This window comes from Lemur catta, chromosome 22, assembly GCF_020740605.2.
Source record: "Lemur catta isolate mLemCat1 chromosome 22, mLemCat1.pri, whole genome shotgun sequence".
Classification (NCBI taxonomy): Eukaryota; Metazoa; Chordata; class Mammalia; order Primates; family Lemuridae; genus Lemur; species Lemur catta.
This window is the reverse complement of record NC_059149.1, coordinates 7,205,747-7,229,525: the sequence shown is the minus strand read 5'-3', so window position 1 is coordinate 7,229,525 and position 23,779 is coordinate 7,205,747. Positions and strand designations below refer to the sequence as shown.

At 42.4% G+C, this 23,779-nt stretch overlaps 1 protein-coding gene across 1 annotated transcript in view; it reads left to right on the top strand.

Moving 5' to 3' along the window:
- The window catches only part of IDO2 (indoleamine 2,3-dioxygenase 2), a 45,864-nt gene continuing 22,085 nt past the window's right edge, over positions 1-23,779 (top strand). Inside the window, exons 1-3 of the mRNA XM_045535772.1 lie at positions 1-220; positions 10,360-10,455; positions 23,104-23,223. Coding sequence (XP_045391728.1) covers positions 122-220; positions 10,360-10,455; positions 23,104-23,223 — 315 coding nt within the window. The 5' untranslated portion in view covers positions 1-121. The remainder of the gene's footprint in view (positions 221-10,359; positions 10,456-23,103; positions 23,224-23,779) is intronic.

Genomic DNA, 23,779 nt, shown 5'->3' with positions numbered 1-23,779 from the left:
CTGCACAGCCAACTGCAACCAACAGGTATAGTGTAGAACTTTCCTTAAGCTGGGTCTTTGGTCCATTCGGAGTGGTTGTCTGTTCAGTGGCAGCTTCAGTGCAGACACTGCAAACAAAATAATGGCGCCTCCAAGACACAATGTGAAGACGGCACTGCCATTGTCCTTAGGAAGATATCACATTTCGGAAGAGTACGGCTTTCTTCTTCCAAATCCTCTGGTAAGAATAGAGCCTCGCACCAGGTCAGAAACAAGTTTCTTGAGATACTGCTTGGGTGGCTTTTTGTAAATATATGTGGTTATTAAGAGAGGTGTAATATTAATACCAAGTTATTAGCCTGAAAAAGATGCTACATATAAAATAGAGTTATAATTACCAACAAAAGAGAAGTGATAGGCCAGGCACGGTGGCTCTTACTGTAAAACTAGCACTCTGGAAGGCCAAGGGGGAAGGATTGCTTGAGCTCAGGAGTTGGAGACCAGCCTGAGCAAGAGTGAGACCCTGTCTTTACTAAAAACAGAAAAAATTAGCGGGGTGTGGTGGTGCATGCCTGTAGCCCTAGCTACAGGGGGGCTGAAGCAGGAGGATGGCGTGAGCCCAGGGGTTTGAGGTTGCAGTGAGCTAGGCTGACTCTACTACACTCTAGTCCAGGCAACAGAGTGAGACTGTCTCCAAAAATAAAAATGAAAAAGAGAGAGAGAAGCGACAGCTACAGCAGAGGATATAAATGGAATAGTTTTTGTGCCAGTTTCTTTTACTAGATTGTCAGTTAGCCCAGGAAAATGATAAGCCAATCTGTATTTACCAAGAAAAAGAATGAACTTAGATAAAGATCAATGATATGCACAAATATAAGAGCCACAGCAATAGCTGCACGGGGCTTCCCAGGCCTGTTCTCCTACACACTGTAAGGTATTAGCCAGACTCAAGGTCTTCCAGCAGAGAACAGCTGGGATTTCTCTATTACAAATTCTATCTTTCTCATTGCATATGTGCTTGTAATGCAAATTTTTCCAAGGGGGCTTATTGATAAACTGCTCTGGGGCACTACCTCTAACATTTTGGGGTAAATTAGCCAAACTGACTTTCTCCTGGGAACAAAAAAGAGAACATGAAGGATCTTGGGTGCTTTCAGGGGTGGTGGGAAGAATTTCTGAGAAGAGGAAGGAACTGATAACAAACAGTACCTCTTTCTTAACTCTACTTAGGGATTAACCTGAAATGAAAATCTGGTTCATTAGCTGGGCCTTTTCAACAATTTTCTCATTGCATGTAGTCCAAGGCCTAGAATGCTAAAACTCTACGAGTTTTTACAAACCATCTGGTCCCAATTCCCTCTTTTTACATTTGGGCCACTTGCCCAAAGTCATTATTAGTGGCAAAAGCAGAGCTAATACTGAAGACTCTTAACCTATTTTTCTATCACATCCTAAATAAGGGCCAAGACCACACAGTTAACAGTCTCGGGATCTGATGGTGCAGACATTGCAGTAACGGCATAAACTGCCTGCCTTTCTCCCACCAGCCTAATTTTCCATATAACGATGAATGAAGAATGGTCTAGAATTCAATGAGCTTTTATTGAATACCTACTCTGATGCCTATTTACTTCTAAGTGTTATCGGAGAGATACCAATGACAATAAGAAGTATTTGCTGCTTTCAAAGTTCTCTGTAGAGAGCTGTTAGCTTTGAGCCACGTCACAAATCTGCAAGTCATTTGGGCATGGAAGTAACGAAGGGTGTTGTGCAGAGTGGGTTGTGGTCCAGAGTACTGGACTGTGTTCTCTGACAGTTTCACTAGGGTGACCAAGTGGACCCATTTGCCAGGCACTGAATGGAGTCCTGAGATGCAAGACTTTCAGTACTAAACTGGGAAAGTCCTGGGAAAGCCAGATTGAGTCAATTGCCCTAATTTTCATTTACTAGCTCTTGTGACCTTGAGTGAATCACCAGCACCTGACCCCCAGTTTTGACATTTGTTGGATGGGATCTGATGCTGCCTCCACTACACTGCTGTGGAAGCACTTTGGCAAATCCTGTGCAAGGACTAGAAGGGAGTCCTCCTGAGTCTCAGCCCAGTGCTTGTTAAAAGCTCGACTCTTCACGCCTGTAACCCTAGCACTCTGGGAGGCCGAGGCAGGAGGATCACTTGAGCTCAGGAGTTCCAGACCAGCCTGAGCAAGAGCGAGACCCCGTCTCTACAAAAAAGAGAAAAATTAACCAGGTGTGGTGGCTCGTGCCTGTAGTCCCAGCTACTCAGGAGGCTGAGGCAGGAGGATCGCTTGAGCCCAGGAGTTGGAGGCTGCAGTGAGCTGTGATGACACCATGTCACTCTAGCCTGGGCAACAGAGCGAGACCCTGTCTCAAACAAACAAAAACCAAACAAACAAAAAACCCTCCATTCTGGCTGTATAACCTGATTCAGGAATTTTTCCATCCTGCGTAGTTCACAAGGAAGAAGAGGCCAATAGTCCATCTTAGTCTTATGAGGATTAAATATGTACACTAAGCTGAGGAAAAATAGTGTCACAACGTAGGAGCACATCAGACAGGGCCGCAACTGTGGAGTTCTCTTTGCTGTTCCCTTTCTTACCAACATAGGGAGCAGGTGAGAAACAATAACAGCATCAAGTTGTCATGACAGTCTGACCCCTCAGAAAAATCTCCCTTCCTCAGCTCGTATAAAAAAGTCCCTGACAAACTGGTTCTACTCTGTTCTAGCCATATTCCCCAGAACTCTCAAAAGATAGTTCTTTGTTTCAGTTTTAATTTTCCTTTCCTTTGTGTGAAAATGTTATTTATCTTCCTTTCTGGGAAGAGGTAGGGTTTGCCGGAATCTCCCCCAGGTTGTGTCACAAACAAGGAGAGCCCCGGTGGCTGCCCAGCAGATGGTGGCATTGCCAACACAGATGGAAAAATCACAGTCAGCGCCTCTGCTCACGGGACAGCGGCACTGCTTCCTTCAGTGTGATGACAAGTGTCCAGTGGGCTGCTGCTCCCTCCTGTCAACTGCCCTCAAAGATGGTCTTGGGGCATCTCTTTCAAAAGAGATGCTCTGTTGGTTTCTTACTATAAAAATGTGCTTGAAAGTCTTGCTGAAGAAAACACAGTCAAGCTAGTAAATAAAAAAAAAAACAACATTCTGACTTCAAGGGAGAGATCTGACCTGGCTTCAATTATTCTATCCCACTGTTTTTATAAATGCGCAAACCTTGCCAAGCTCCAGTGTTTCAGTGTGGCAAATGTATGCCTCACAGACTCATATCCACAAATATACCACAAAAATCTTTTGCCAGATCATGTGTCTTGTGTGTGTGTGTGTGTGTGTGTGTGTGTGTGTGTGTGTGTGTGTGTGTGTGTGTGTGTTTTGAGGGGAAAAGGGGTAATTTCTCTTTAGATGTAAAGATCACAAGGAAATTACTTTGGCAGGAAAGGAGGTTACAGCAGGGGCAGAACTGTGAGGTCTCAGATGCCAGGCTCAGAGTTCGGATAGCGTGTCTGGCAAACGATACAGCGCTGGCTGGTATTTGAAGAGTTTCCTTGCAGAATGTCAAGGGCGTGGTTGTCTGGAGTGGTGGTTCATGGGCTGCACTACTTGGGGAGTTTTACAAAATACTCATGCCAGAGCTCCATCTAGAATGGTTTGTTCAGGATCTGCAGCCTGCCTGGCCTCAGTGCTTGGAAATCAGACTGAGTAGAGGCACAGAGACCACCATGGTGGCACAGTTGAGAGAGAAGGGGACAGCTGCGGAGCGAGAGGTGCCATGGCATGAGAAGCACCCAGAAGGGACTAGGAGTAGGTTAACACATTGACAGCCATACTAGAAAAAAATTTTTCTCCCTGGGGCCACAGTGTTTTATTAAAACAAAACGATCCTTTCTAATTTGTTATATTTTATTGGTTTCTGTGCGTCAGTTATTTGCAATGCAATCCACGTTTTTATAATCAGATTGTCAATATTCATTGTAACAGTAAGAACATTGACAGGTAAGATTTTCACGAACCAACTGCAGGGTTTTGCTTCATGAGGCCCCCGGGTCAAAACCAGCCTGAGTTAAATACAACTCATGTGGCAGTCCATGTGTTCAATAAAAAAATGAAGGACAGGAGAAATTTTCATTGTACCGTGGGGGCAAAAGGAAAGGAGGGCAAAGAGTCAGGGCTCTGCAGTCCCAGGCTCGCTCTCAAGGCTCTGGGAAGATTCCTTATTTGCCTTTTCCGCCTCCTGGGGGCTCCAGGTGTTTCTTGGCTTTGTGACAACATGACTCTACTCTCTGCCTCCACCCTCACGTGGCCTCTCTGCGTCTGTGTCTTTTCCCCTCCTGTCTGTGTCTTCTGTTAGAAGAACACTTGTCATTGTGACACAGGAAAGTGGCTCCCAATGCCGGGAGTCACTTTTAGTCCACGTGGGTCCTTGGCTTCGGGCAAGAAAGAATTCAGGAGCGAGCTGGGCGCACATCACTGCCTGACCTCTGCCCCTTGCCCGTCCCCGCCTGTCCCCCCACAACATTGGGAGCACTTCAGCGAGACGTCACAGCCTGGCCTCTGCTGTATTTGAAGACTGCTGTGTCCCGGGTGCCCTGACAGCCCGAGAAGGAAGAGCTGGCGTGATTCTCAGGGAAGACGCCTGCCACTCAGGGCGGGTGGGCGCTGTCACCTACAGCTCTCAAACGACAAGATAAACATTCCCCGTCAGATCCACAAAGACCTGTTCATGGAGAGTGGGAGGCTGGTTAGGGGGGTCTGGGGAAATGCGCTTAGATCTGTTCTTTTCTACTTATTTGTTCTCACTCTGATCCATGTTCTTGTCTTCATTTTCAGGTCTCTTGTTACTACACTACTAACCTGACCTTTCTCTCTCCAGCTACCGGCTCAGCTTTTTTCTTTTTAATTTATAAAGAGAAGGAATTTATTTCTTACAGTTTAAAGGCTGAGAAGTCCAAGGTTGAGGGGCCCCATCTGGTGAGGGCCTTCTGGCTGGTGGGGACTCTTCGCAGAGTCCCAAGGTGGTGCACGGCATGGCACGGCCAGGGGGCTAAACGTGAGGCTCAGATTTCAGTGTGTGAAACCTCTAGGGAGCTCAGAAAATTTCACCCCAAAATATGACTCCTTGATATAAAGAGTCGTTTGAATTGCAGGCCCCTGAGATCAACAAAGCACTGGAGGGGGCTTTCCCTCCACCTGCATGAATCGGACGGACCCAGCAAAAGATCAAAGGGGGCAACTGACTTTTCTTCCTCCCCTTGTTACCTCAATATATTGCCCAATGCAATGCAGTGGACCTGGCCCCGATCATTTAAAACATAATACCTGTCCCTCGTTAATTTACAAGTCAGTCTGTCCCCTGCCCCATTCACCCTCCCTTGCAACCAGTTGTCACCCCTAAACAGAATTACCCATTTTCCTCATTTCCCTCCTCCCCTCTAAAGGCATGTATAAAACTGTCTGGACTTCCTTGGGATGCTGAGTAATCACTCTGTGATTCTCCCCATGCACATGGCAAATAAACCTTTCTCTTATTAATCTGCCTTAATTGTGAGTTGATTTTTCAGCAAACTTTCAGGGAAAAGGGCAAGTTTCCCTTTACCCCTACAATATGCAAAAAAAAAAAAAAAAAGAAGAAGAAGAAAGAAGGAAAGAAAAAGAAAATTTAAAAAACAGGGAATTTTTTTTATAGAAAGGAATTCCAAAGATTTTATTATTTCTGTCCATCTCACTTCTGTCTGGGTCTTCTGACTTTGGGAATGAGGGAAAGAAAAACATTTAAAGTTGCTTCAATTTTTTACTCTCTTGCCCCCACGCCCATCCTCTCAGCCCCACCGTTCTCTGTGTGCTTACTCTGAGGAGGTTTGGAACACACTGAACTTTGAGTCAGAAGAGGTTTGATCTGGTCACTAAGCAGATGTGTAACCTCAGGAAAGTCATCTGACCTCTCTGGACTTAAACCTTCTCTATTTTAAAATGGAAATAATGAGATAATATGAATATGTCCTAACTCATAACATGTGCAATACAAATGTAGAAGGATTACAGATTTAAGCATTAACAGTAAAACTGGAAATACTTTAAAAGAAATGATGTTAGGATGGGAAGGACCTTCTAAGTGAGATTGAAAACCCAGAAGCATAAATGAAATGTTGATTCATCTGACTACTCTGTTAGGAACAGGTATTTCAGACACACACAGAAAAACCCAATGACCAAAGCGTAGGAAAAGATTTTCATCTGCTCACATTTTACTGGCCAAGTCAGTCACATGGTTGTATCTACCTGCAGTGGGCAGGTACTTGCAGCCGTACCTTGTGCCCAAACAGGGAGAGCTATAGCATATTTGAGAGCACTCGTAACAACTGCCTCCTAACACACCTCCTAACATCTCTCAGTTAAGAAGAAATATGCTGCTTGGACTAAGCAAAAGACGCTACGTTCTTTGTTTCGCCTGTGCCACAGTAACCAATAATGCTCCAGACAGCGGCCGCTCCACTGATAAAGAACAGAGCCGCCACCTGTTCCTTGACAGGCAGTGTGAGAAAGCAAGGAAGTCTTTTTGTCAAACTGAGCCACTGGCTTCTGTGTTGCTCTGGCCTAATCGACCCATCCAGATGCTACGGACAGGGGTGGACTTGAGGTTCAGCCACGGTGCCCGTCCATCCACCTCTTGTCTCTCACCCAGGCCATTTCACTAATTCTCACAACCAACCACGCCCTGTTGGCTTGCTAAATTGTAAAGCAACCTTGCATAACTCTGTCTTAGTGAGGTTTGTTACAATTACACCAAATTATGTAACAATCACTTGCCTGATAAGCAAAGGCATTCCTTTTAATTTTGCCTTTCTGGAATGTATGCTAGCAAAACTATTGTGCTAAGGCTCTTAGTATCAAAATTTCAAAACATATGAATAGTTAATATTTTCCTCTGGGATAATGCCCATTACACTTTCAGATGCTTTGCTGCTGCTTTCTTTACTGTGTGCGTGATCTAACTTAACTTCTACTTGCAGGAGACAGTCTTGCTTTTACTTATAACCAAATATCCTTTAATGTCATTACAAAAATGATGGAAAGTACTGAAAGGGAAGCTTTGTTACAGCATGGAAACTAATTTTTTTTAATTCTTAATATAATTTTTTGTAGAGATGGGGTCTCACTGTGTTGCCCAGGCTGGACTTGAACTCCTGGCCTCTAGGTTTTTTCACTTCATGAACACATTAAAATTTGAACCCTGCTTACACGACCTTGACCTAAATTATACTATGCCATGTTTAATATATAAACTAATATATATTCGTGACTTCATAGTTTTGGTTTTTAAAGGGGGCAATCTTACTTTAACTTTCTAATGATGCATTTGAACTGCTGATGATTCCCTACTTCTGTGAAATCCTCTGACGTCTTGACTTCTGTAGGGTCATCGTATTCCGGCTGACTGAACTTCTCTAGCTGCCTTTTTGATCTGCTTTGCTGGATTCAGTTCTGCTTGCCATGTGAACATTCCCCATTGTGCTAATCGAGGCTTTCTTCTCGTTACTTTGCTTATTCTTTCAAATGACACCCTTGAGGTTAGCCATGAACTAGGGATTTTACTGCAGTTTTGCTTTCCAATTGTATATTTCTAATATGACTTTTCTCCTGAACTTTACGCTGTATGTCCAACTTCGCAGTACACAGCTGTATCGTCAGATTCCACAGACATTTTTAGCTCAATATATTTCAAAATAAGTTTACTGTATTTATGACTACTCTCTGAATTCCGGTTGCATTTCTGTTGCAATTTGTGTTCCCACCCACTCATTTGATCACCTAATTCATAAATGTGGAAATCATCCTTACTTCCTCTTCTTAACCCAAAGACATGACATTTAGTTGTGCAGGTTGTGCACTGAAAAAGGAGGCCCAGATCACCGGACAGATTGAGGACTGGCGAGCTGTTTCTCAAGGGCCAAATAGTAAGCACTTTAAGCTTTGAATACCATAGGGTACCATATGGTTTCTGTTGCAACTACCCAACTCTACTGCTATAACGCAAGATCAATCACAGACAATGTATAACCTGGTAAGAGTGGCTGGTTCCCATAAAAATTCACTAAAATTCAGACTGTGTTCTATTTGGCTAGACCATGGGCCCAGAGTGGGCACACAAAGAGTGCTACTGGGGCTGGGGATTTTCTTGCCTTAAACCTCCACCCCCCAAATTTAATCATCACATCGTTTCAATTTTATTTCTCAAGTATATCTTGAATACATGACTTCAACTTTCTAAATTCACTGTCATTGCCTGAGGTTAGCCCTTGAACAGTAAATATTTCAAAGGCTTTCTAATCTGACTGTATATCCTAAAATCCTGCAAACAAAATTATCTTCCTAAAATTCAAATCAAACCATGTCACCAAGTTCCATGAAGGGAAAACTCATGTATTCTATACAAAGCACATTTGATCTCACTTTCTACCCCTGGTCTTCCATCATCCCTTCTCTGGAGCTTTGTGTTCTGGCATCACTGAGTCACGTGCAGTCCCGAGATGCACACGTCTGTTCACCCACTGTCCCCTCTGCATTTGCTACCTTCCCTTCTTTAGATTTCCACCCCAAAAAGTCACATTTGGACTCCCAAACTAGGCTCAATTGTCATATTTCTTTTTTTTTTTTTTTTTTTTTTGAGACAGAGTCTCACTCTGTTGCCCAGGCTAGAGTGCCTTGGGGTCAGCCTAGCTCACAGCAACCTCAAACTCCCGGGCTCAAGTGATCCTTCTGCCTCAGCCTCCCGAGTAGCTGGGACTATAGGCATGCGCCACCATGCCCAGCTTTTCCTATATATATTTTTAGTTGTCCATATAATTTCTTTCTTTTTTTTAGTAGAGACGGGGTCTCGCTCTTGGTCAGGCTGGTCTCGAACTCCTGACCTCAAAGCGATCCTCCCGCCTTGGCCTCCCAGAGTGCTAGGATTACAGGCGTCAGCCACCGCACCAGGCCTCAACTGTCATATTTCTATGAATATTTCCCATTAATTCCCCCTAACAGCTGACCGAATTAACCACTTCCTGTTTTTTGCATGTTCTTAAACGTACATACACGTTGGTAATTAATCATACTGTACTGAGCTGGGAGTCAGATGTACAGCTGACTACATTTCTTTCTCCCTTACGAGACCATGTGCTTGAACGAGTGCAGGAAATTTCACCCCAAAATATGACTCCTTGATATAAAGAGTCTTGTTAGTGGAAAAACCCTCAACTCTGGAAAATGATTTAAAGACATTTATTCTACATGTGACCGTCGCCGGCGGAGCCACACTCAAGATGTCTTGACTAAGTGGTCTGGAGGCTGCTGGGTTACAGTTTGGTTTCATACATTTTAGGGAGACAGGAATTGCAGGTAAAATCATAAATCAGTGCATGGAATGTGTATCTTACTGTCTCAAGAAATCTGTTTTGATCTCTGTTTTAACATTAATGCTGGTCAAATGTTGTATCTGAACTATTAACACAGAAGGGAGTGGCATAACAAGATGTGTCTGACCTCCCTTCCCTTCATGGTTAGAAACTCAGTTTTAAAGTTTCTCTGGGGTTCCCTTGGCCAGGAGGGGCTCTCTTCAGTGAGCAAGGGGGGCTCAGGATTTTACTTTACTTTGTAGCCCTTAGAGAGCAAGAGGCCTTGGAAGGGGGCTTCTCTTGTCTCCACAAAGACCAGAGGGAGCCGTCAAGAACAGCTGTCTTCTCTTCCCTTCCCCATTTGCTCCCTACTTATTGCAGGAAAGAAGACCAAGCAGGTAACCAGAAGGGCCTGACCCTTTTACAAGATAATGCCTGTCTCTCAGGTTCATTGAACTTCTAAAGAAAATCCTTTATAAGTCAACCTCTGCTCCCCCCTCCATTTACTCTCCCAAGTATCCATTCATTCTCACTCTCAGTAGTAATCATTTATCGCCCCTCAACAGAATTATCCATACTGCCCATCTCCTCCCCCTCCTCTGAAATGAGGTTAGGTGGGTATCTGGGTCTCACTGGGATACCAGCTGATCACTGTGATTCTCCCTGCCTGCGTGGTAACGATAAACTTCGTATGCCTTTTCTCTCATTAATCTGCCTCAGTGTGAGTTGATTTTTCAGGAAACCTTCTGAAAGGGAAGGGCAAGCCTTCTCTTCACCCCAACACACTCCCTAAAGACAAAAACTGTGTTTTCATCACCTTTAATTCTGCAGCACCGAGCACAGGACCTAGCATATAGTGAATTCTCAAATGCCACTGAACTGAATTGACTTGAGTTCTCCTGAAGACTGAAATCTGAAAGCAGCTGCCATCTGAAACCACCTCCCAGAGAGGCCTAAAATGTGGACATGTTTCTATTTTAACTCCAGAAAGAACTTCCAGATCATTATAGTCCTTGGATGGAAATTGCCAACAAACTTCCTCACTTGATCGAGAGTCACCAGCTTCGCGCTCATGTGAACAAGGTATATCCTTTTCTTCTTCTTCTCTGTCCCTTTCTCACCATTCTTCTCTCTCTTAGCCTTGCGGAAGTGGGTCAATGGAACTGGGAAAGTAATCATTGCCACTGAGCTCACCAGCAGAGCTGTCTCAGCCTTTGTGAAGAACAGATCAACTCCTTGCTGTTATGATACATGTATTTGCCTGAGGTTTCCAGAGCCGGGGCAGTACATGCCCAGCACGTATTAACCAACCACCAAATGTTTGTTTAAAGAGGAATCCGAGTGGTAATTTCAAACAAGATAATGGAGAATTTTTAGCCTGGGAAGGGCAGACATGGAAATTCTTGGGGTCCTCATTCCACGTTCCATGGCATTGCCTCTGAGTGGGTCTCCCCTGCTTGTCAGGAGTCTCATAGAATAGCTGAATCCAGAGAGTCTCTGGTTACAAAGTCAGGACTGGCCATGAGTCCTACAAGGATAACTGATGAGTCTGAAAATACCACATATGTATTTCCATACACTTATATATATGATGAACATTATATGATAAGATGAGCGATTTTTCTCAAACATATGTAAGGAATAGTGAAACTTCTAGTTCCAGAAAAACTGACATTACCCCCTCAAGGAATAATAAAAAGGTGTATGGGAAAAATACAGATTTCGGTTCAGAAAGCCCTGGATTTAAATCTTGGATTTATTACTTAGTATAATAGCTATGTAACCTTGAGAAAGTTACATAATCCTGTAATTACCCTTTCTTATTTATAAAACAAAAGAAATTCTGGACTCGTGGCACTGTTGTGAGGACAAAATGACCTTTGAGGTGGCCCTTGCACAGTTCTTGCCCCACAGCAGCAGGAACGTATGTTCACGACTCCCCCTGCTCTTCTCTGCGTCTGTCTCACTCTCATCAGTTTGGAGCACCCCGTGATTTCGGAGGTGCAAGAAGGATTTTTCACCCTCTAAAATTTTCCTTTGCTGACATAGTCATACTTAATGTCTGTAAGAACAAATTCATTTAAAAATATGCACAAGATTAGAACCCTGTAAAAGATGAATAATGTAAGGTTTTTTGGAGTGGCTGGCGCCAGAGAAAGAAAGACGAGCAGAGTTGAAAGGGATAAGTAAAGAGGCTTTATTGGGGTGCTCCCGGGTCGGGGTAACGAGTCCCAAGAGAGGGACCCGGGTGAGCTTCACAGTCCCACAAAGTGGGACCAGAGAAGTTGCCCCGCCCAGAAGTCTGAGTGGGCTTATATATGTTTTTAGGGCTGGGGGATGAGAGTTTCTTTGGAGGGAAGATTTCGGTGCGAAGAGTGGAATTTCTTTGTTTCAGTTTTAGGGCGGGTACTGAGGAATAGGAGGGGTTTCTTCTTTTTTCATTAGGGAAGGGAGGGGTGCCTGCCACCAGCCTTACAAATAAGAGACTGTCTTTAATGTCCGTGAAGATGACAAACTAAACCTAGTAATCTCTTTACCTGTTGCATAAAAAGTTTTATTGACACGACCAAATAAATACGAAAAGAAGGAAAAAAAATCCATAAAAGCAGGAAAACAAAGGAAAGTACCCGTGATAGAATAAACACTTTAGGGATTTTTTTGGACTATATTAAGCAAATTGTTCATTAGATCCACAAATAAGTTTATAGTACTCATGCCAAGCACTTAACCAAAGGAAAAGGCGACCCTCACAAGTCCTCCTCCCCCATCTAAGAATAGTAGAGAAGAGAAAGAATGGGGAGTTTGGGACAGTTGGCAGGAGGGCAGACTAGAATTCAATTTGTGAACTATGCGATCCTTTGGACCAGGCTTTATTTGATTAAACTGTCATAATTGCAAGGAAGGACTTCTTAAATTGGGTCTTCTCATAGCACAGCACTGAAATCAACCCCTTAACATTTGCAGTGGGTTAAATAGTGTCTCCCTAGAAGTTACAGACAAGCAGAATTCGTGAAAATGACCTTATTTGGAAATAGGGTCTTTGCAGATCAATTTAAGATGAGGTCACACTGTTAATAAATTAGAGTGCACCCTAAATCCAACGTAACTGGTGTCCTCATAAGAGGAGGGAAATCTGGACACAGAGACACGGACACGCAGGGGAAACTGCACGTGGAGACGGAGGCAGAGCTACAGCGACGCAGGTGCAAGGCGAGATGCACCGAGGGCTGCAAGCACCGCCTGAAGCTAGGAGAACACGTGAGGGATTCTCACGTAGGCTTCACAAGAAATCGGCCCTGCTGGTGCTTCCCACCACTGTGAGAGAATGAATTTCTGTTGCTTTTATCACCTAGTTCATGGTAATTTGTTACGGAAGTCCTGGGAAACTAACTGAACGCTCTCAGCCTCTATCCCTACTTCTGATTACTTATAAAATATCTAACAAGGTAAAATCACTTTTTAGACTTCACCACTAAAGGCTGAGACCAAATCAGTTAGAAATTGTTTGTAAGGAATAAATATAATGGTTTCTAGAACCACCCATGGAGCTATAGGCCCAGACGTTTGTCTTCTGGGGTTCTTTACTTGGTACAGACAATTCACAGCAGGTGAGTTTACAGCTGTGATCTTTCAGGACACCCTCCCTACCACCTGGCTCTGAGAAAGCCTCAACATACCTGTCTGCATCTGGAAGCAAAACTCGATCATTTGCTTAGACCCATCACTCACATTTCCCAGAAAGATGTGTTCAAAAGGAGCTATACAAGAACAAATTCAGCAGCATTCTGGAAAAACAATAAGAAAAGCCATATTAGCCACTAATTCTAATAAAACTGACCTCCATTCATGAATTTGAATGGACAAACCAAATTATAAACAATGTGGCCAGAACAGGCAACTCAAAAAGATGTGGGTGGTTCACTGGACATTCACAGCCGGTGGCCTCCAACGAGTAACCAAAGATGAGATTAATGCTTTAAAAATTCTAATTAGTGTATACAGTATATTGTTGCCTTCTTAAATTAAGTGAAGGCTGATATGTAAAAGGAGTTATTAGAAAGCAAAACAAAATTCAACTACACAAAAAATCTCAGTATAAACCTGATACATTCCATAAAACATTGATTGTTTAAGACAAGTGATTTAGGGACTCCCTTGAGAAATTCCGTAAAGCATAAAGCAAAAATCAAAGAATGCAAACCATCAGAAAAATTAAAATATGTAAAAAAGAGAAATATAGGTGGTGTGAATTTCATATAATGGAGGTCCCACAAGCTGATTCCTGTGTTGGAAGAAAAGCAAAATGTCAAACATATCAGAACAAAAATTTTCAGATCTTAAGAAATATCTGAGTTTTTACATTGGAAAGACAACGTAGGGGGTGAGGGTGAGGGATACATGTAAATACTGTAGTTTCACATTTTCTAGCATAGAAGGAAATTCTGCAAATTCTTAGGAAACAATAAGAATGAAAAGGAGTTTACTTACAGAGTAACAACATAGGACTATTTATCTAGAATACTAAATATTAAAAGAAAATTTAGGCTGGGCGCAGTGGCTCACACCTGTAATCCTAGCACTCTGGGAGGACAAGGCGGGAGGGTTGTTTAAGCTCAGGAGTTTGAGACCAGCCTGAGCAAGAGCGAGATCCCGTCTCTACCAAAAATAGAAAAATAAGCCCAGCTACTCGGGAGGCTGAGGCAGGAGGATCACTTGAGTCCAGAAGTTTGAGGTGATGATGTTCGTGCTATGATGATGAGCTATGATGACACCATGGCACTCCAGCCCTGGCAACAGAAGGAGACTCTGTCTCCAAGAAAAAAAAAAAAAAAAGAAAAGAAAATAAATTAATAACTATTGAATAGCTAAAATTAAAAACATCTGGCTATACCAAATGCAGTAAAAAATGTGTAGCAATAGGGACTTTCATTCATTGCTGATGGGAATGCAAAATAGTACAGCCAGTTTAACAGTTTCTTTTAAAATTAAATACAGACAAATATTTATTAAAGTAAATTGAAAAGTTATGTCCATAGAAAAAAATCAGTGTATGAATAACAAGTTTTATTCACAATCACACACACACAAAAAAAAAAACCTTGAAGCAACCAAGATACCCCTCAACAGGGGCACAAATACACTAAATAAACTGAGTTACAGTCATCTTGAAACAGTGGGATGCTGTCACGTGATAAAAATGAGCTACTGATTTGTGCCACGACATGGATAAAACTTAACTACATTTAGCTAAATGAAAGATGCCAGACCCAAGCGGCTACACATTCTATAATGCCATTCATGTGATGTTCTGGAAAAGGCAAAACTGTCAGGGAGGAAAACAGATGAGCGATTGCTGGAGGTGGGGGAGGAGGAAGTAGCCAACTACAAAGGGGCCTCCCCAGGGGAATCTGTAGGCTGAGGGAACTGTTCTATGTGGCACTCAGGTGACGGCTAGGTCACTACACATTGTAACACCCACAGAACTGTTTGTCACAAAGAAGGGACTTTCACGTATGAACATTTTTAAAAAGTGAAACAGAATGTTGGGGGATCCCAGGATGGAATGGGGACTGTGATGAATGTATCTAACTGGACTTCAGGTAACCTCAGTGAGGAGTGCTGGGGGTGGGGACATGGAGGTGACCTACGTAACTTTGGGAAATACTGTTTTGACTGGAATCTGTAAGGCTAAAGGAAAAGGAATGTGATATGATTGCTGTACTCCAGTTGGTAAACTGGAATTCCGTGGGCACCGGTGGAAATTTCTGCGGCTGCTTTGCACACAGGCTTGCCTCTCACTCCACCGCGCTTTGCAGATGCTACACTGTTGACAAACTGAAGGTGTGTGCGAGCCTACACCAAGCAGGGCTGTCAGCATCATTTGTCCAACTGCGTGTGCTCACTTCGTGTCTCTGTGTCACATTTGGTAATTCTCACAATATTCTGAACTTTTTCTTTATTGCTATATCTGTTAGGATGATCTGTGATCAGTGATCTTTGACGTTACTATTGTAATTGTTTGGGGGCACTGTGAACCAGGCCCATATAAGACCACAAGCTTAATTGATAAGTGTTCCGTGTGTTCTGACTCCTCCACCAACCAGCCATTCCCCTGTCTTTCTCCCTCTCCTTGGGCCTCCCAATCCCCTGAGACACAATAATATTAAAATTAGGCCAATTAGTAACTCTACCATAGTCTGTAAGTGTTCAAGTGAAAGGAAGAGCCAAGAAGTAAGAAAGTGCATCATCCAAGCACTTTTCAATTGCTCAGGAATGATTTCAATAAAGCAAACACAAATTATAATAAAGGACTATGGAAAGGGAAACACGAATATGTAGGAAACAATGACAAACAATGAAATCGGTAAATGTTATGGTCATTTCTAAACAATCATTGATAATGTGTGAAATAAGAAACAAATTGTTAAAATAATTTATGCATGCAGGAGCAAAAACTCCTTATTTCTTTTTAACAAAACTCGGGACAAGAACACAGTGGTGTGAGAGTTGTGAAAGTAAAATCACATTTGTATTGGTTTGATATGTTGTGTTATAAAGCAAATGCGTGATATATATATATATATATATATATATATATATATATATATATAAATAACAGCAAGGTAAGAAGATTTGCCCTCTCAGTTATCATGACTTTATAAAACTATAGAAATTAAGAACAGATGGTATTGGGGCAGCAATAAACAGAGAGAACCAAAAATACAGTAGAGAACCTACCTGCAGACCCACGTACATATGGAAACTAAATATGTGACGGAGTTGATAGGGCGCATCAGTGGGCCATAGCAGCGGGGGATGACTGACAGTCCCTAAGATCACACGCGTGTAGCAAAATGGTCAGTTGAATCTGTTCCTTTCACCGCAAACACAAATATTGTTCCAGACAGATATCACTTAAATGTAAAAGAAAAAATATTAAATCTGGTAGAAGGAAATTTAGGAGAATATCTTTGGGTGAGGAAGAAGTTTTAAACGACATAAAATTGGGATATTTGCATGATAAACTTTATACCATTAAAATAGAACCTCTGTTCATCAAAATAGGTCAAAAGAAAATGAAAAGCTAAGCTACAAACTGAGAGAAGATATTGTCACAAATAAAACTAAAAAAAAAAAAAGATTCCTAGCCTGAATCCTGGAAATCAATAAGAAAAACAACCAAGTAAAACTGTGTTCACTACACATTAACAGACATTTTATGGAATAGGAAACAGAAGTGCCCAATGACATATGAAAGCTGCTAACTATTACTAATAATAAACAAAATGAAAAAACTGATGGGCTAACATTTTACAATCACACAGCTGAAAAGTGTTTAAGGGTCTCGCATTAACAGGTATTGGTGAAAATCTAAAGCACCTGAATCTCTTTCAAAAACTGTCATTATCTGGTGATGTTGAAGATACACATTGTCACTGCTGAGGATTCCATTCCTGTGTATATAAATGTCTTAAAGCTTCTTGGGCATCTGTGTACCCTGAGAGATGTAAAAGCATTATTAATATTTATCTTAACAAAATCATGAAACAACTGTGAATGACAATGAACTGCAGCTGCTCACAGTGCTGTGGCTGAATCTCAAAGCCGTGTAGTGTTGAATAAGAAAAGCAAATCACAGAATATACTGTATTCAGTATGATTCTACTGTGCAAGGTTCAAAATCATTTAAATTAAATAACATTTTGCTCACGCTTGAAGCTCTGATTGGGGGGGCAAGGGCAATATACATAATGTAAACTTTTGTACCCCCATAATATGCTGAAATAAAATAAATAAATAACATATTGCTTAGTGGTCATATATATACAAATTTTTAATGATATATAAATAGCAAGGAAATAAATACAGAATTCAAATAGGTATCTGCTCCTTAGTTTATATTATTATTTTTTGAGACAGGGTCTCACTCTGTCGCCCAGCTGGAGTGCAGTGGCACGATTACAGCTCACTGTAATCTCAAACTCCTGGGCTCTAGTGATTCTGCTGCTTCATTCTTGTGAGTAATTGGGACTACAGGCATGTGCCACCACGCCAGGCTCAGTTTTGTATTTTTGTAGAGACGAGGTTTCACTATGTTGCTCAGGCTGGTCTTGAACTCCTGGGCTCAAGTGATCCTCCCACCTTGGCCTCCCAAAGTGCTGGGATTACAGGTGTGAGCCACCACACCCAGCCTCAAATAGGTGCTCTTGAGGGGCAGACAGGGTAATACCACCAATGAGAGACACAAAGAGGACTGCAAAGCTTTTGGTCTTTTTCTGTTTCTAAGCCAGTTGATGGATATATGTGTTTATGTATATTCTTTAAGCTGTACATAGATATTACATGTATTTAATTAAAAGTTATAAATTAATGATATAAATTCATAAAAATACTTCTAATAAGTTAAAAATCATGAGGTGCACTTTGAAAATGTTCAGAAGAAAAATATAATGCAAACATGTTTCTTTGAGTCATGTTGTAAACTGTAAAGAAATGTTCACAGCGTTTCTGAGAAGCTCTTCAAAGTATGTTTCACTCCAAGAGGGAAAACCACACATGTCTCTCCCAGCGTACCTGAGGCCAGAGACCATCAAACTGTTAGTGGCGTTTCCTCAAGGAGGATGAGTGTTCAGTGGTGGAGAACCTTCCCACTATGACAGAAATCCAAAATCACTATTGCTGTTTTTAGTCCAACCTTATTTATTCTAATCCACGAGTTTTTAATACCCGTCATAAGGGACAAATAATTATAAGCTCACATCCCCCAAATCATTTACAATTCAGAACAAATTGGTTTAGGAATAAAATGTGATCAATATTTTTAAAATTCATTTGTGAAAAAGTATTAATAATAATTCTCTAAGCTGGGCGTGGTGGCTCAGGCCTGTAATCTTAGCACTCTGGGAGGCTGACGTGAGAGGATCTCTTGACTCAAGAGTTCAACACCAGCCTGAGCCCTGAGCAAGAGTGAGGCCCCATCTCCACTAAAAACAGAAAAAATTAGCCAGGCGTGGTGGCATGCACCTGTAGTCCCAGCTATCAATGCTTGAGAGGCTGAGGCAGGAGGATCACTTGAGCCCAGAAGTCTGAGGTTGCTGTGAGCTAGGCTGACACCACAGCACTCTAGCACTCTAGCCCGGGTGACAGAATGAGACTCTTGTCTCAAAAAAAAAAAAAAAAAAAAAAAAAATTAAATAAAAATAATTCTTTAATAATGTATATTTTCAATGTCTAACCAAAATATAAATAATGTTTATACAGTGTTCAAAATAAATTATTAAGAAGCAAACAGTAAACTAGGGAAAAATTTAGAATATTTATTTCAAAGATTAATATCCGTAATACAAAACTTAGTCTACCAAATCAATAAGATGAAAAATCAGTGGGGAAAAAATGGGCAAAGAAGATAAATAAGTTACAGAGAGATATCTGAATTAACAATAAACAGGCAAAACTACTCCATCTCAAGAATAAACCAAAAATGTAAATGAAAACAATGAAATATCTGGTTTGGGTTAGCACATTGGCAATAAATTTAAAAAAAACATTTAGCATGCCGTCACTCAAGATGTGTAGGGAGAAACACTACGTTGAAACCAGGAGAGCAGATTAGTAAAATCTTTCTGGCAAGCAATTTTATAACATCCACTAAAATTTTAAATATTCATATTCTTTGATGCATCAATTCCATTTTTGTGAATTTACCTTGCAGAAATACTCAAAAGGGAAAGATGACTAAGCAAGGGTGTTTATTGCAACCATTGTAATAGCCAGACAAAAAAGAAAAAAATAACAAAAAAATCCCCCTAAATTCCCATTAATAAATATATTTGCTAATTGAATGAAAACTATAAAGCTATTAAATGACAATGTATATGTGTGTGTCTCTCTGTTTCTCTCTATGTATATCTTTGTTATATAGTTTACTGAAAAAACAAAGGAATATCACAGTATAAATATGTTAGGTCCGGAGCCAAGAGAGAGACACACGAAGCCTCATGAGTAGCAAAATGCTGTTCACTTGGGGGCGGGGGAGAGTAATTAAGTAGCCAGAACAGCCACTTGTAATTAATTCTTTTTCAAACAACCAGCTCCCAGGACCCCGGCCCCAGTCACATCCTTCCTCTGGCTCTGGCCTCAGCCTTATCAGGAGAGCAAGGGAGGGACAGACTTCCTCTCGTCAGGGAGGGAGTGGGGAGGAATGCCGGCTGCAGCTGTCTGTTAGATTTACAACATCTGGGGATTCTCCACACTCACTCTTGCAGCTACTGTTTTACAAGCCTAAATTGTGCATTAACCACATTCTGTCCTATAGGCTATTGTTTTACAAGCCTAAGTTGTGCATTAACCACATTCTGTCCTATACATACTTTTCGGGTTCCCACCTGGAACAAACCTAACAAAATTAATATCTTTAATGTATATAAATATGTATATAATTACATAAAACATATACAATTATCTTTACAGATATTTATGTCATATATTTAATGTACATACATATAAATTCATATTGCAAACTAAAATAAAATCTTAAGCCTCCCCCACCCACTGGCTGACCAAATGGACCTCCCTCTTGGCCAAGGGGATATTCTAAAACTAAATTGCCTTCTAGGAGGAGGGGGGGTCAGACATGCCTCATCAAGCCCCCCTCCCTTCTTGGGGACATCCTTTGTAACCCATTAACAGGCCTAAGGCTATGCAAGACACACCTGCAGGTCCTCAATTTACACAACAAATACATGGCCTGTGGCTTGTCTCTGATTAACAGACCTCCTTATCTTAAAACTTCCCAAGCCTTTAGACAAAGCTTCATGTAACCCAGCCACGGCAAGTCCACTTGCTCAAGACTTCTTGGGCGTGGTTTCGGGTCATGGTCCTCAAATTTGGCTCAGAATAAATCTCTTTAAAATTATTGTACAGAGTTTGGCTTCTTTTCCATTGACAAGATGTATACATTCAAATACAAATTCAAATACATATAGATATTTATGTTCTATGTATTTAATGTATACATAAATTCAACAAAAATTTCATATTTAATATATATTTTAATAATTCATAATTCTTTGAAATTTATAGATATTTAGATAGAAGTAGACACAAAACTTTAATTTAATGGTGATTATATCTAATGAGTGATATTGAGGCTAATAGAAAATATTTTCTATTTATAATATATGTACACTATATGCATTCTATATGTACAAATATGCATTTGTATTTAAAATTTTTTTACAGTGACATTCTATTGATTTTCATTTTTTCAAAGATATACCATTCATCTTCTCTGGAAAGTCAGTCTAGTTGCCAATATAAAAGGTTAATGGTGGCCCTTTTTAAATACTATAATGTTCACGCTAGCAAAGTAAAAGTAATGTGTGACTAAAGAGGCAGTCATTCAGCTAAGAAAATTCTGGGGAAAGAAGAGTTATGGAAACCAAATTGTGAAAATGCCGACTCTTGCTCCTGTGTTAGAGCTAACGTGTCCTCAATCTAGCCTCCTTATATCAACTTAAAAGGAGATCACAACAAATATTTAAAAAATCAGGAAATGAGCCAGCTCACTGTGGTATGGTGCAAAAAGAAAAAATGTTTTATGTTAGGATGAAATTAAGCTAAACTATTTCTGCAAAGTACTTACTTTCCATCTTATAATGAAGCAAAATGTGAAATCAAGTCGATTACCCTAAACTGAGGGAAACATTAGGTGTCTGACTCACTCCCTAACCATGTCACCTTTACTTGTAGGGGGAAGAAAGTTCCACTATAAAGGTGTTTTGCTTTGTTCTGTTTTTTCTTTCTTTTTAATCCCTTAAGCTGTTTTGTTTTGTTTTGTTTTGTTTTTTTGTTTTTTTTTTTGAGAGAGTCTCACTCTGTTGCCCCGGCTAGAATGCCGTGGCCTCAGCCTCGCTCACAGCAACCTCAAACTCCTGGGCTCAAGCAATCCTTCTGCCTTAGCCTCCTGAGTAGCTAGCACTACTACCAGGCCCGTCTAATTTTTTCTATATATTTTTAGTTGTCCAGCTAATTTCTTTCTATTTTTAGTAGAGACAGGGTCTCGCTCTTGCTCAGGCTGGTCACCAACTCCTAAGCTCAAAGGATCCTCCCGCCTTGGCCTCCCAGAGTGCTAGGATTACAGGCGTGAGCCACCCTGCCCAGCCTTAAGCTGTTTTTTATTTGTATGTTTGCTTGGACGGGCGAGGCCAAGGACTCTGGAATGTGCAAGTAGTTTCCAGAAAAACGTTTCTCTCTAACCAAGAGGAAATTCTCACCTTGATCTTACTCCTTTCCCTGAGGCTGCACCATGGGAGCGGAGGCTGTTGAGCACTTGAAAAGCTGCGAGAACAAATGAAGATGCAAGATACCAGATTATGAAGACTTTGAAAGACTGACTTTAAAATATCTCAATATTTTTTATGTCGATTATATATTGATAATATTTTTGATATATTGACTTAGACAAAATATATTACCACACCTAATTTCACTTGTTCTTTCTTACTTTTTTTTTTTTGTTTTGTTTTTTAATGTGGCTGCTGGGAAATTTAAAACAAAACATCTAGCTTGTGCACAGATTTCTGTCGGGCAGGGCTGACTTAGGGACACAGCAGGACGGTGGTGACAGCGCGGGCCCCGGGGGCCTGGGCAGGTGTCCTCCCCTCTCTAAGTCTCAGTTTGTCTTCGGACTCTTGTGAAGACGGAGTGCCACGTGCAGGGGACGTTTTTAGCACCTGCCTTAGACGCTCTTTAGTGAGAGGCTCATAGGAACCACCCGACAGCTGCTGCTCCAGCTCTCCGCGGGCCCGGACGAAACGCAGCGTCGCAGCAGCGCCGGCCCCGCCAGCCCCGCACGGCCCCGCCTTGGGGATTCTCTGAGCGTTTCTAGGAGGCGGAGCCGCGGCCCGGGCGGCGGGGGAGGTTCGCCCACCGCCTACCCCAGGCCCTGGCGGGGCCCAGACCCGCGCGCACGCGGCGGCGCCTGCAGGCAAAGGGACACCAGGGTCGCCCTTCCTGGCGCTGCGGGCCTGGGAGAGGGGCACGCGGACGGATGTAGGTCAGGCTGTGTCCAGAGCCTGGGAAGGGGATGGAACAGGGGTCACGTCAAGGACGATACCAACCTTAAACGGTCACAGTGACGCTGCCGTCAGTTCCCCACTGTGACAGTGAGGAAACGGGCAGGGGGATGGTGTAAGAACGACCTAGCAGCGTCACGGCACCGTTCCAGCAAGGGCTGAACCCGCTGGCCCGGCTCAGCTGCCTCTCTGTGGGGTCTGGTCCGAGTCCTGCCTCCGCGAGCCCCGCGCTACCCGGGTATCACGTGCGGAGAGGAGCGCCCGCGCAGGGCTGGTGCGGGGTCACCCGGCCACGGGTACGCGGACGGCGCCGTGCAGGTCGCCGGGCATCTGCCCTGATCACTCTCGGTCCCGGGAGCAGGTTATCCGCACCCTCCAACCGAGCAGGGGCTGCCGTGATGACAACAGATTTGCACAACCGTGAGCGACGACGTGGGGGCTCCGCTGGGCACCCAGGTACCTTCCCAGCAACATCCTCTGACGCGTCCCGCGCTGCGGCCTCCCAGGTCTCGGGATAAGCAGCTGCGTGCAGGCTCTTAGCTGCCTCATTAAACTACAGCTCCTGTCCTTACACCCAAAGGACCTTTCAAGTCCTAGAATGCCTATTCTGTCCCCATCCATGTGACTCACAGTCTGTGGAACTTCTCTCGCACAGATGCCCCTCCTGGACTGCCAGTTCCTTACGAGCTACCGGGCACGGCGCCTGGCCCACCTGGTCCTCAGCTGCATCACCATGGGGTACGTCTGGCAGGAAGGGGACACGCAGCCTGAACAGGTAAGGGGCAAAGACATGCTTGTCCCCTGTTGTCGGGCAGGTCTGCTGCCTCTGGAAGGACTCTGTGCTGGGCACTGCAGTTTTCCTGGAACAGGGGAACTTTCTTGTTCTTTTTGATGGGTATCCATTGAAGGAAGGGTGGAGGGCCCATTTACATGATTTTCTTTTCCTAAGGAGCTAATTTTCTTTTAAACTGATAGTCATGGCTCCCTTTAATTAGTAGCCGAATCTATTTTTCTCTGGCACCCTCTTCCAAGAATGTGTAAAGAGCTGAATTTGAAGGCAGATTCTAAGAGTTCATTAAAAACAAAACAAAACTTAACAGCATTTTAAACTAGTATACATATCAGTTATCTTGGTTGCTTTTCGAGTTCCTGCAAAGTAAGGCTACGCTATACCCAGACCACAGAGGAGCACAGAAGTTGAATTTCATGCCCAAGGTCAGACAGCTAATTAGTGGAAAAGATGAGATCAGAGCCCAGATCTTCTGATTTCAGTAATGCAGCCTTCTTTCCCCAGAGCGACACAAGGAGATTTACAACACTAATCTTTATTT